General features: G+C 38.0%; 1 protein-coding gene across 3 annotated transcripts in view; it reads left to right on the forward strand.

Annotated features, from left to right (window-relative positions):
* nbr1a (NBR1 autophagy cargo receptor a) overlaps positions 1-13,899 on the forward strand; it is a 51,914-nt gene that overhangs the window by 12,129 nt on the left and 25,886 nt on the right. For 2 of the 3 annotated variants that reach the window (XM_063037250.1, XM_063037248.1), the window contains exons 7-14: positions 1,313-1,530; positions 2,172-2,330; positions 4,044-4,250; positions 5,627-5,765; positions 6,744-7,016; positions 9,153-9,212; positions 12,267-12,434; positions 13,343-13,418. In XM_063037250.1, the coding sequence (XP_062893320.1) occupies positions 1,313-1,530; positions 2,172-2,330; positions 4,044-4,250; positions 5,627-5,765; positions 6,744-7,016; positions 9,153-9,212; positions 12,267-12,434; positions 13,343-13,418 (1,300 nt within the window). The remainder of the gene's footprint in view (positions 1-1,312; positions 1,531-2,171; positions 2,331-4,043; positions 4,251-5,626; positions 5,766-6,743; positions 7,017-9,152; positions 9,213-12,266; positions 12,435-13,342; positions 13,419-13,899) is intronic. The other variant, XM_063037249.1, reaches the window with a different exon arrangement.

A 13,899-nucleotide genomic window follows, 5' to 3' on the forward strand; every position in this document is an offset into this window, starting at 1 on the left:
ATGGGCATTAACAAAAACTGAATTTGTGACTTCTAGACATTTCAGAACATCTCAGGCATTTGCAGGGAAATAGTATTTAATCACAAGGTCATGTACTCAGACACCTCTAGAATTCTGCCTCCATCCTACGGTTCCTGGCATACTGCTACATATTTTTTTAAAAATTCAACATTCAGTGTAATTTTCTGTATTTCTGTAGTGTACGTTGCTATTAGATTAGATGTTTCTATGAGGAGCATGAAAACAAGTAACTGCAAGCTAATAATTTGAAAACTTTTGAATGTATGTGGGTTCTGGAAAGTTTCAGTAGTCTATCTCTAACTTTCATCCAACCTGCTGTTTACTTCCTGAGAGTTGCATTACTTGCAGTGTACCTCAATACCCCATAACTAAAGGAAAGTAGATTTAAATTATAAACATGTGGAGATGTGTCTTGTTAATTGGCAAGAAAAGCCTGTGGTTTGAACCATCGTTTGTGATGGGATTGCTTAGTTCAATGAGTTAATTGTGTTGATTGTTAGCAGGAGCTTAGGTGTTCTTCACTTAACCTGCACTTCAAAACTGAGAATCTCTGTTTATTTTCTGCTGCTCACTCTAGCTGGTGAACCTTGCTGGATACTGCATAGACACTGACAGTTGAACTTGCTGTAATGCCCTGTCACAGGAAACCTACATGAAATGTCCACCAAAGATTCCTGTCTAAGTTGAAGCATAATTTTTATCCCTTGTGATTGGGCTTGAAGTGGTTTTCCAAAGCCTGGTATGAGTCTAGCTCAATGTTGGTAGGTGAAACAGTGGGGGTCTGTTTTCTGCTGCTGATCTCTGCCCACAGGAGTGCTAAGCTGGTTTAATGCAGATATGTTTATGTGATCTTACTAACGACTACAATTCCTATGATCGTTATTGCACCAGTATATTAGCATTTTAAGTAATTAGTTACCGTTAATAAGTTTTAATATTTATCAAAAAAAGTAAACATTCTATTTTTCACCCCAAGATAGATCAGAGTATATTGTAGCGGTTCATTTAAGTGTCATGTTTGTTTCTGATTGACACCTTGGAATTTTCAGTTTCTTTTTCTCCTTGGAATTTTCCTCTCTTTGCTATAGTTACATCTAAGGCAAGGGATCAAACAAAGTGACACTCCAGATACTCATTACCTTTTACCCATTGGTGTCAATGACAGAATATCAAAGCAGGTCGAGCAGCAGTACGTGGTTTTGATTTGTGCCCCGTTCATTAGAACCCTATTCCAGACTGTTGTGTTTTTTTTTGTGCCTGGAACTTATTATCTGTGTGTCCTCATTTTCAGTTCAAAGAAACCTTTGTGAGAGAAACTGTTGACAGGATTTGTTGCAATTTCTTTGAGAAAGTGAATATTGAGCAGCGGGTCCGTGATTTTCCCAGTGGCCTGGTGGCATGTCCTACCCAAGTTCCAGAAGTGCAAACAACACAAGTTAACTGCTATGATTGGCTGATGACTTGTAGCAACTGCCAATCTCAGATTCTTGGAATACGCTACCAGTGCAGGTAATGTGCAGTGTAAATTTTATATACATAGTTGCAGTTAAGGAGTGACGGTTCAGTTGTCAGAACTTAACCATCCTGGGTAAGTAACTCTGAATGATGGATTTTTTTTTTTGCAGTCAGATCCAGGCATGTTTAAGGGTAAAGAGACACTGCACTTCTATCACTGACATACAGATGTGTAATGTGTGCCATTGCTGCACTCATAAATGAAAAATCATACAGGAAAAAAAAGCAAGTTTTGCAGCGGTGCAAAGGGGATTTTTTTTCTTGTGCTTTTTTTCAGTACACTTGTGGAGTGTTGAATGGTCTGTTAAATTTTTCTCAAGTGAGTTGCAGATATTTTATCAGGTTTGTAATGGGCCTTTTCCATTCATATTAGCATTTAACAGTGGGAAGTAGAAGGCAGTCAAAGTTTTCTATTTCCTTGATTTCTCTAGGTTACTTATAAAAGTGACAGCAATTAAGAAAATTGTTTTTTTTCTCTCTGAAGCTGTCAGCTAAAAATAATACTGACTTTGATGAAATAAGCTCTCAAGGAAATATATTCATGTTAAGTTTCCTGTTATTGGAAGCAGTAAGGTTCTAAACAAAGAACACATATTTAGATACATTTGAAATCGTGTGGTTTTTTTTCCCTGTAGCATTTGCCCTACTTACAACATCTGTGAGGCATGTGAAGCTGGTGACTATAGACATGATCCTAATCATGCATTGTTGAAATTGAGAAAAGCCTTGACATCAGCTGAGATTACACCTATACAGTTTGGAAACATTATCCCCAGTGTAGCAGAACAAACAAGGTAATAATGTCTACATGCATTAGATTTCTAGAATCTAACTTTGCTAATATATCACTTGGAAAGTATTGCGAAAAAGAGGAAAGGTGAATCTTTGGACAGGTAGGCAGACACTGAGAGTTTACAGTAGTTAATAGGTTTAGGAAAACAGGCCAGGAGTATGATGCTGACTGAAAAAAAAAATATTGAATGGAGTGGACAGAGCTTAATGATGACTTGCGGTTGGGGTTAGAAAAGGAGTGGGATTGCAAAATTTACTTGTGTTATTTTGGTTGAGGGTGAAGTGCATAGAAGGGAAAAGGATATGAGAACGAGCCAAGCAAATGTAATTCAAACTGCTTACTTTGAGGTTAAATGTGGACACTGGAGCTCTATCATGGCAACGGTTGAACAAGGGAAGCGAGTGATCCCCTTTAACCTTTGACTTGTGGGAGTCCCATGACAGCTCAAATTGGGCACATTGCATTCAAGATTGGATTGAGAACCATTTTGAGGCTATTTGTTAAGGCACACATACCTAGTATAACTAGCAGACAGATCCACCTCCTAAACTACCCATTTGCCGCCTTCAAGCCCCTTTTGCTTTACCTTTGTCAGAGTTTCTGGGTCCTACAAAGGCTATAGCAGCTCTGTGGAACTGGAGAGGAAGCAGATCATATCTTCCTGAAAAGAGAGAGAAAGAGTTCAAATTAATAGAGTTTGCAGTAGCAGTTATTTATAGTTCATACAAATAAATTATAGTAGCAAAAATGAAAACTGTGAACTGGACATCTACAATTTTGAGAATATTTAAGTCTAGTGTTTCACATTCTGTGCTCTGTAATCTAATTTAGGTTCACAGTTTAATTTGTGAAAGAAGTTTGTTGGAAGGTCACACATTGTTCTTCATTTGGTTCATTGTTGATTTTCCAGTTAGCTTTAAAATGTGCATCCCTTTAAAATTAGTCAAATAAATTATCTTTGTCTAAAAGTCTTTGCAAGATGTTTATTTAAAAGGGTGGCAAACCTTTTTGAGAACGTGTGCCCAAATTGGTAGTAATCTTAAAAAGAAATCTTTTGTGTGTCCTGGTAATTTCAAGCAGCGATCATTATTGATTAATGAATTAGTAACAATAACTATGGACTTTTTAAAAGAAAAATGATGAGCCCTGTTGCTTATTTGCATGTATTTATTGTTTTACTACTAATAAAGGTATAACAGAGACGGTGAAACAGGTATTTTATAAAACCTGTTCAAAAATCATTAATTTTTTTAAAAGAATTGAGAATTATCATCAATTCTAAATAGTATTGTTTTTTGTAACTGTTTACTATACAAATACTGATGTGTACACCAGGTCTGCAAGATTTCAGAACGTATCTAACATCACATGTTCTAACCGTCTAGCTAGCGCCAAACCAGTATGTGATGTTTGCTCTGGAAAAAATCTCACTGCTCTTGGATTGTTAAAAAATCTTTTGTTGTTTTATTTGACAGTAAAGATAATTATTATGCATCTTTTTATTCTGAGTTGTGTTTAAAGAATCAAGGGGCGGCACTACATGTCAAATGCCAACAAAATAGTAGCATGTGCCATAGGTTCGCCACCCTGTTGAATACAGTTAAGGTTTATGTATTAGTATTTCTCCAACACAATATTAGGCAGATTACCATATTGTCCCAATTTTGGCAAAAGTTCATAATAAAATGTGAATCAAAATTTTTAATTTACTCAGGTTGCAGAAACAAATAGATAAAACTTTTCTAAAAGCTGAAAAGCAAAGACTTCGAGCAGAAAAGAGACAACGCAAAGCAGAGTTTAAGGAGATTAAAAAGCAGCTAAAACTTCAGAAAAAGCATTTGCAGTGGAATGGTGTACACGTCATGGAACAATTAAGTGAACCCATACGAGGGCCTAAAGGACTCCAGAACACTTCTACTATGTAAGTAGAAGGATCATTAATTCTTCAAGAGTAGCATGCAGCATTTTCTTCTAGAAAAGGTAGAGTGTGATAAATGTATTTTTGCTTCTGTTTTCATGAGGAAATGGTACACATTTTAGTGATCTGCATATACATGTCCAGGAGTTTGAAGGAACTGGAAATGTAAGGTATCCAGGAAGTAGAAAAGCGGTATATTATTTGAATGCAGTGACAGCAGAATGCTGTGTACTGGGGATCTGTGTGCCTTGTACATGAATAACAAAATGTTAGTAACCACGTAAGTGAGCAACTAAGAAGACAAATGGAACATTGTCCTCTATTGCAAGAGGAATTGAATACAGATTTGGGGAAGTCTTGCTACAAGTGTATAGGCCTTTGGTGAGACCCTACCTCAAGTAACGGCTGCAGTCTTGTCTGCTGATTTAAGAAGTGATGTATTTGTATTGGAGACAGTTAGAAAGTTCTGTTAAGTAGATTCTTATGAGGAATGCACTTGTATTCAATAGGGTTTGCAAAAAATTGGATCTTACAGTGTATATAAAAAGTGGAAGTAACTCCTCTTGCAGAATCTAGAACTAGGGGATATAACTTCAGAATAAACCTTTATTATTTAAGATGGAAATAAAGGGAATGTCATAAATCGTTGGAATTTGGAAGTCACTGAATAATTGAATATATTCAAAGATGACGTGGACAGATTTATAGAGTAAAGGGAAATTAAAGATTATGGCAGTAAGAAAATGTTGAGATCAGCCAGCAGGACAGTCTCAAGAGGCCATATGGCTACTGCTAATGTACCTTGTGTTAGTTCTTGACTATCCGATACACAACTTGGGTGTCTCTAAGAAATCATTTTGACAATAGATGTAGGACATGAAGTATTAGTTTGTGCAAACATATGCTGCAGATAATTTCTGTGTTCTCCATATGTTGATAATAAATGTAATGGAGAACATGGAAATTATGGAAAAGAAATTGTCAAGTTATATAAACAACATTCAGGGATAAGTGTTATTTAGATCTTTGGAAATATGCTCAAAGGTATTTTTGCTCTCTGGGGGAAATACTTTTTCACCCAGAGAGTTGTAGATCTGTGGAATGCTCTGCCTCAGAAGGTAGTGGAGGCCAATTCGCTGGATTCTTTCAAGAAAAGGTTAGATAGAGCTCTTAAAGATAGTGGAGTCAAGGGATATGGGGAGAAGGCAGGCATGGGGTACTGATTGTGGATGATCAGCCATGATCACAGTGAATGGTGGTGCTGGCTCGAAGGGCCGAATGGCCTACTCCTGCACCTATTGTCTATTGTAAATATTATTTCTTAATATCCTTTAATTTTATTTGTGCTTCTTGCTCTGATTGCTAATATTTTTTTACAGGCCTGTTGTGTCAACATTGAGTGCTGAATTTGTGGATGAGAACTTTCCTGATGGTAGTCATCTTCAGCCAGCAATCAAATTTGTCAAGCAGTGGCGAATGAAAAACACTGGCACTGCTAATTGGACATCTGCCACAAAAGTGAATAACTGCCTTTCACTTTGTTTTGATTTTAGCTTGCACTCATAACTAGCTGATAAAAATGGAATAAGGGTAATTGCTAGTCTTTGTAGTCAAAGTGAATAATCTGAAGATCTGATGAGATTTTGCTGATGGTGCTTAAAGTTATCAGTTACAACCAAGGTATCAGAAGACAAAGGATAGAGTAAGAATACAGCATCAATGTTGAAGTCAATTTTAATTTATCAGTATCTGGCCTTCTGAGCAGTAAGCTCTTAATGTTTTTTCATAGGTATGCTTCGTCATTGTATATTGTTTATATCTGTTCCATTTATTTGTTATAAATATTGATGCTTCCTCCTTGCCTATTGCTCACAGCTGAGCCATTGGTGGAGCCTACAGTTCAATGATTCATTATTTTGTTTACCCTTCTGACCTTATGACTGAAGGATGAAGTTTAGTTGAGTCGGAGATTAAGAATTTCTTGGCTCAGCTTTCAAGGAGCTGATTGATCTTGAGAATCTATCTAGATGCTTGGTTCTCAAACAGAATGGGCCGATGTTCATTCCTTAAGAGTTGAGAAGAATAAATGTTTTAGAATGTAAATTTTTTTGAGAGGGCTTAACAGGGCTTACTAAGATGTTGTTTGCCTAAGATAGAGTGTATGGAGTTTGGGATATGTAGTAATTTCTTTATTGGTAGTAATTTCATAAACTATATGTTAATGATAAATTGCAACTGGATATCAAAGATAACTCGTGGTTTAATGTTGATAGCAGTTAAAAGTCAAAGTCTTGGTCATTTGTTTGAATGTTTATGAAATTGAAGGTTGCAAAATAGTTTGTAAGGACAACAGCTATTAAATGTGAATGAAGGTTATTGACTTAAAATATGGTTTTTTTTCTCTGCATTAAAATTTGCCTTGGTATTTCCTTTAAAATTGTGTGAGACTTATTTGGTAATAATTAATTTGTATTTATTCTTTTCATATTTTTATAGCTCCAGTTCATGTGGGGTAATCTCACCCAGGCTTCCTCTGATAAAAAGGAAGTATCTGTTCCATTCCTACAACCAGGAGAGATTGGTGTTGTTTCAGTGAAATTTGTTGCACCGGACTCTGAAGGCACTTATACTTCTCACTGGCGCTTGGCTCATAAAGGAGAACAGTTTGGGCCTAGAGTATGGTGCAGCATTATTATTGACTTTCCATTACCTGCTGGAGCTGCAAATGTGACCCCAGATGTGAAGGCAAACTCTTTCTTGGCGCCAAAGGTAAGGTTTCCTAAAAATCAGGTAAGTTGAATGAAGTAGGTACTTAAGCCCAATTGGCTAGAAGATTTTAATTTTTGTGCACTTTTGTTCAAACTTTAACACAAAGCTGTTTTAACATGGATATCTTTATAATGTGATTTTATAACTAGAATATCTGTTTTGTGTTTGACACCTGAATACACTGACTCAATAACTCAAATCTACGTTGTACTACTTGATCTTGTTCACATTGTCTCCCTGCTTAACTGTGTGGATTATTTTGCACGACTCTGGGTGAGGCCTGATGATTTTCCAGTTTTATCCCAAATGACCTCTCTGTTCTTTCTCACCTATACACTGCAGTCTTAAGCCTAAGCAAAAATATAGTTTTCCTCTGATCTGCTGTCATCCTGATAGATCTGCCCATTCTCCATGGCAGACCTAATCACAATCAAATTAAACCTGAGAATTCCTGGCTCAGAATAATAGAAACATAGAAACATAGAAAATAGGTGCAGGAGTAGGCCATTCGGCCCTTCGAGCCTGCACCGCCACTCAGTATGATCATGGCTGATAATCCAACTCCGAACCCTGTACCAGCCTTCCCTCCATACCCCCTGATCCCTTTAGCCACAAGGGCCATACCTAACTCCCTCTTAAATATAGCCAATGAACTGGCCTCAACTGTTTCCTGTGGCAGAGAATTCCACAGATTCACCACTCTCTGTCTGAAGAAGTTTTTCCTCATCTCTGTCCTAAAAGGCTTCCCCTTTATCCTCAAACTATGACCCCCTCATTCTGGACTTCCCCAACATCGGGACCAATCTTCCTGCATCTAGCCTGTCCACTCCCTTTAGAATTTTATATGTTTCAGTAAGATCCCCCCCCCCAATCTTCTAAATTCCAGCGAGTTATTTCATGAAGTTATTTCAGTAAATGATGATGAGCTGACAGTAGACAATAGGTGCAGGAGTAGGCCATTTGGCCCTTCGAGCCAGCACCGCCATTCACTGATCATAGCTGATCATCCACAATCAGTATCCAGTTCCTGCCTTATCCCCATAACCTTTGATTCCGCTATCTTTAAGAGCTCTATCCATCTCTTTCTTGAAAGCATCCAGAGACTTGGCCTCCAGCCTTCTGGAGCAGAGCATTCCATACATCCACCACTCCCTGGGTGAAAAAGTTTTTCCTCAACTCCGTTCTAAATGGCCTACCCCTTATTCTTAAACTGTGGCCTCTGGTTCTGGACTCACCCATCAGCGGGAACATGCTTCCTGCCTCCAGCATGTCCAATCCCTTAATAATCTTACATGTTTCAATAAGATCCCCTCTCAGCCTTCTAAATTCCAGAGTATACAAGCCCAGTCGCTCCAATCTTTCGACATATGACAGTCCCGCCATCCCGGGAATTAACCTTGTGAACCTACGCTGCACTCCCTCAATAGCAAGAATGTCCTTCCTCAAATTTGGAGACCAAAACTGCACACAGTACTCCAGGTGTGGTCTCACCAGGACGCTGTACAGCTGCAGAAGGACCTCTTTGCTCTTATACTCAATTCCCCTTGTTATGAAGGCCAGCATGCCATTAGCTTTCTTCATTGCCTGCTGTACTTGCATGCTTGCTTTCAGTGACTGATGTACAAGAACACCTAGATCTCGTTGTGCTTCCCCTTTTCTCTAACTTGACTCCATTTAGATAATCTGCATTCCCGTTTTTACCACCAAAATGGATAACCTCACATTTATCCACATTAAACTGCATCTGCCCACTCACCCAGCTTTGTGTCATCGGCAAATTTGGTAATGTTACTTTTAATTCCCTCATCTAAGTCATTAATATATATTGTAAACAGCTGCGGTCCCAGCACTGAACCCTGCGGTACCCCACTGGTCACCGCCTGCCATTCCAAAAGGGACCCGTTAATCGCTACTCTTTGTTTTCTGTCAGCTAGCCAATTTTCAATCCATGTCAGTACTCTGCCCCCAATACCATGTGCCCTAATTTTGCCCACTAATCTCCTATGTGGGACTTTATCAAAGGCTTTCTGAAAGTCCAGGTACACTACATCCACTGGCTCTCCCTTGTCTAGTTTCATAGTTACATCCTGCTTGAATTTCCCCGAAGTTAATAAATTTGGATGTTTTCTTCTTTAGGAAGAAGTTCACTTGGCTTCAGAGACTCAGGATCAACCTGTTCCAGAAGAAGAAGCCACAGTAATGATAACTACAGTAGAATTTGGCATGTTTGAGTGAAATAAAAGTGCAGTGCTTAAAAGAATCTATGTGCCTTGACAAAATGATTTGTTGCCAAAATTCTCATTGCACGATCTTACAAATAATTTGACATTTCAAAATAGTTTTACTAACAAGAACTTGTTTTGCCTATTATAATTTTATTCTCCCTCTGTACAGTTAACAGTGGTGTTATTGTTACCAGGACTAAGAAATTTCACCAGACGGTTATTTTTCATATGAGCTAAGATGAAGGACAAAATTTGTATGTTTCTTTTTCCCAGTGTGAGTGAGGCAGTTGCACCCTTGATTTATTTGGCTGTATTTTTCTCCTTCTTGGGTGGGTGCTTTCAAATTAATTTGGTTCTAAATGAACTCTGGACATTGGTGTCATTAATTCAATACCAGCATTCATCATTCTACAGTTGGTGGAGGGGATTTTGGGAGTTTAAGTTCCCAGTGGTCTTAGTAGATGTCTGTGCAATGTCCCCATTAGCCACTGTAAGATCTTTCAGTTCAAAAAGATATCTTCCCCACTTCCAGTTTAATGTTATTTCTTGCTGAAGGTAGAAGAGCCTTGTTCTTTTATGTCAAATTATTCTGCTGGAAATTCACCAGGGATCATGGAACAGCTCCATGATACTTGGGAAGTCTGGTCCCTTCAGAGGGAGCCCCATCCATAAACATCAAGCCATTGATTTATCCCAGACTTTGTGTTGGGACGTTTTATAACTCTCGCCGTTTCTCTTTCAGTAAGGTTCACATCCTCAGCAAGGATTAGGAAATAACAATTAAGAGAGACAAGATAACTCTTGTAGACCAGCAATTGAATTAGCATCTTCATTGCTTCTTCAAAGCTAGATTTAATTGACTTTAAAGTACCCCTTTAAAGTACTCTACCTGTTTATTGATAACCAATTTTTTTAATAATGTAATTGGTTGTTGATTGCTCCATTTTGTTAAAACTGATTGGCCTAGGAATTCTAGTACACTTGCTGTTATAAGCTCACTAGTATTAGAGGCCCAAGGTCCCTGACACTACAGAAAGGATATTATTCACTTGTTGTAAACATATTGACCAGAATTAAGTTACATCTGGGAAATTAAGTGGTCATCAGGAGAAAGAGTTGACTGGTAGCTTATAGTTTGATTTTGGCCTGTAATCAAATTGGCACTTGGACAAGTGGATGAGGTGGGGTGGGAGATGTCAGCAGGCAAAATAGTTCAGAAAAAGTTTGGCAAGAAAGGTTATCTAAGGGAGTGGTCAGCAAACAAATTTGAAGCTGGAGGGTGGTTGGTAGAGAGTTAGGTTAAGACGAGGGTGAAAGGAGCAAGCAGTATCTAGTGGTTTTAGGAGGGGTGGGAGAGAGATAAATTGTGAAGATTGAAGCAGAGGTTGGAGTCAAAATAGTGATAATCAGCTAATTGGTGGAGGAGTCATGGGCCGTGGCGTATCAGTGGGTCCGCGGTGGGGCTGTTGAGCAACAAAATTGGTAGATCACTGCTGTTTTCGGAGAGGGCAGTATTAAGTTAGGGACTTATTGGGGTTCTGAGCATATGGGTGAATTTCACTTGTAATGCTTGGCTGCATTCCAAAGTGCTCTGATTTGGCTTGGAAATGGTTGAAGTCTTTTATTTAAAAAATATTTTTGCTTAATAATCCCATGATTGGAGCTGTTTCAGAATTTGGTTTGATCTGATTTCTGTTGCAAATTGCCTATAGTTTAAATCCCTTGTGCTGTAGGATTTCCTCTCCAAACTTCTTCACAAAATTTAGAGAAAGAACTAGAAATAGTCACTAAAGGCAATAGTCCCATCATTGCATCCCATTATATTTTGTACAACATGGTTTTGCCATGTTGTTTGGCTGAGTTTATTATTTGGTTATGGTTTTCTTTTCGTTTTTTTTCCACTAATCTCAATGTAGATTCCCTTGTCTAGATCGTTTTCTTAATGTGGGTGTTCCTAAAGTTTAAAGGTAGAAAATATTTTGGGATAAGTTATTTTTGAACAGAATGAAATTTTAGCTTTTTTTGTGCAATTTCTCCAGGTTACGCTGCACATTGATATTTTGGATGAATATGCAAGTTCATTCAAAATAGGAAAATATTTGCCACACTTCCTGAAACCTTTCCTGCACCCTTTGTAAAGAATATGTATTTACTAGATGAAATGCACTTGGCATCCAGAATAGTATTCATCTAAACAAATGGAATGCTGAACGGTTACACAAAAGAGTAGAGATATGAAGAAGTTATGTTGAAACAGTACAGTGCAGCAGTCAGGCCACACTTTTGATTTTTTTAATACTATGATGTGAGGGAGTATTCAAACCCTAATCAGTGTAGAAGAGAATGCCAGGCATTGCTTTTGTATCCATACGGGGGAAGTATAGGGATTCAAAAGTACGTGAACGATGATAGATAAATTGAGCAGAATGAGTACAAAGCAGCATATTTAAGCCTGTACACGAAGTTAAGAGATGTGGATTCACATCAGGTGACAGTGAAATTACAGACTGTTTTCGAGAAATTATTTTGCACAGGCCATCAATCTGAAACCGATTGGACAGGCTGTCAGAAATATAAGTTAACATTTGAATTGTTTTATTTTTTGAAAAAAATCTTAAATTGTTGAGAGGAATTATGGGGTAGATGCAAAACGGCCATATATTCTGGCTAGAGTCTAAAACTAAGCAGTCTAATCTCAATAAGAGAGTGGTCTTGGATTTTGGAATTCTATATCTCCCTGATGCTCGGGATGTTCAGATGTTGAATATATTAAAGGCTGAAATCAACCATTTCTGAATTCTTGACAAGTTAGACATTGAGTGGCAACAGTGGCATAGGATCAACTATGATCTTACTGAATGGTAGAGAAGGCACAGTTGGGCAAATAACCTACTCCTGGTGTTGATTTGTTTCTTTTTTTAAAGAAAGGCATCTAGAATTTTTAATCCAATATATTTATTGTCATAATTAAATGATAGGCAAATTTTTATGTACCCAACTGATTAAAAGTTGTTTTTTTTTTAAGAAAAAACCATTTGTGATGGTAGACTCTGGGACGCATCCAATTGCATTGGATATTGAAGAAGCAGAGGCAGCAAAAACAGCAACTATAGCGTTGCCTAAACTTCAGCATAAGGACCAGAATAGGGAATTTTACACATTGATGCCATCTGTAGACCTTCTGACTGCACAGGTATAGTATGCCACAAAACCTGGACTATAGAAAGTATATTTTTCCTTTCACATTCAAAATAATCAGTTTATACTTCATTGAGACAGATTATGCAGAGATGAGATCATTTGGGTCAAGAAACCCAAAGTCCAGTGTTCCTAGGATGCTGTGAGACTTTAACTCAGCGGGACATGCCTTTTGATCCTGGAAAGGTTTTTTCAGCTGGAGGTCAGTCTGAATCATAGACTTGCCATCCTGTCAGCTGCTAAGTATGGAAAAGGCCTCGCCTACAGTGATGATTTTTTTGTTTGTGTGTGAGGAGGAGTTGTGTGGCCAGAGAAGGAAAGGAGTACCTGATCCATGGGGCTGCAGTTTTACAAGTCATCTGTTAGCAGGAGAATCCTGGACACCAGAGAGTAGCCCTTCTATACCTCCTGGCCTGCGAGCAACATTGTAAAGGCAATTAAAACATTATGAAAGTTGTAAATGACTCGGTACTGTAAAAACTGCTCTTGCCTTCCTTCAATGAAGTTTACTGATTCTTGGCAATCTAGGCTTCCCACTGTAAAGCCTGCAACTTAAAGTAGAAAACTTGGCTAACACATTTGCAATGCCATTTCACCTCTTGCAGTTTGGTTGTCAGATGCCATATCTTCTCATTCCAGACTTCAGTAGTTTAGAATTAGCTTTCCAATTTGGGCTGAATGTTACTCTTTCTAATCCAAGATGGTAACTAATCCACAAACTTGCCCATTTTAAAAATCACCCCCCTCTTGTGTTTAAGAGTTTTAAGAGTTCATTCTTAAAGCAAGCTTTTCTGCCTTGGCACATGCAGTTATATGTTCATTCTAAAGGTTTTATTTTGAGTGCACTATGTGAGATGATGACTGCACTAAAGATTCATTATGTTTGTTTCCTTGATGTTCCAGGACCTGCTTTCATTTGAACTGTTGGACATAAATATTGTGCAGGAAATGGAACATGTTCCAAACAATACCCCAGTTGGTAAGATATTGAATATCCTTTTAAAAAAAAGAGTTGGGGATGATTTGGAAAATAAATTATGCAACTCCATGATTAACCATTGTTGTGAAGCGTAAACTTAGTCTGATTCTGGCATTGGAGTCATTTTGATCATATTTTAATCCTAAAATTAATCTGAAAGTTCCATGGTAAAATTGTCTTAGTGGGTGGAAGAGGTTTTCACCGAGACAAAATACTGCAGATGCTGGAAATCTGCAGTAGCGTCACACGAACCGCTCCACTACCATGGCACGCAATTTAAATTTTGTTAGAATTATTCATTTTGCAGATCTGTGATATGAGGTTCTGGTATTCATTATGGATGCATGTGGAAGAACTATTATGAACAGAATGAAGCGGTTAACATGATACTATTACAATTTGGGGCGTCAGAGTTCGCAGTTCAATTCCAATGGTGTCTGTAATAAGTTTGTATGTCTTTCTCTGTGAGCGGGTACGTTTC

This window comes from Mobula hypostoma, chromosome X1 (assembly GCF_963921235.1).
Source record: "Mobula hypostoma chromosome X1, sMobHyp1.1, whole genome shotgun sequence".
In the NCBI taxonomy this organism is placed as follows: domain Eukaryota; kingdom Metazoa; phylum Chordata; class Chondrichthyes; order Myliobatiformes; family Myliobatidae; genus Mobula; species Mobula hypostoma.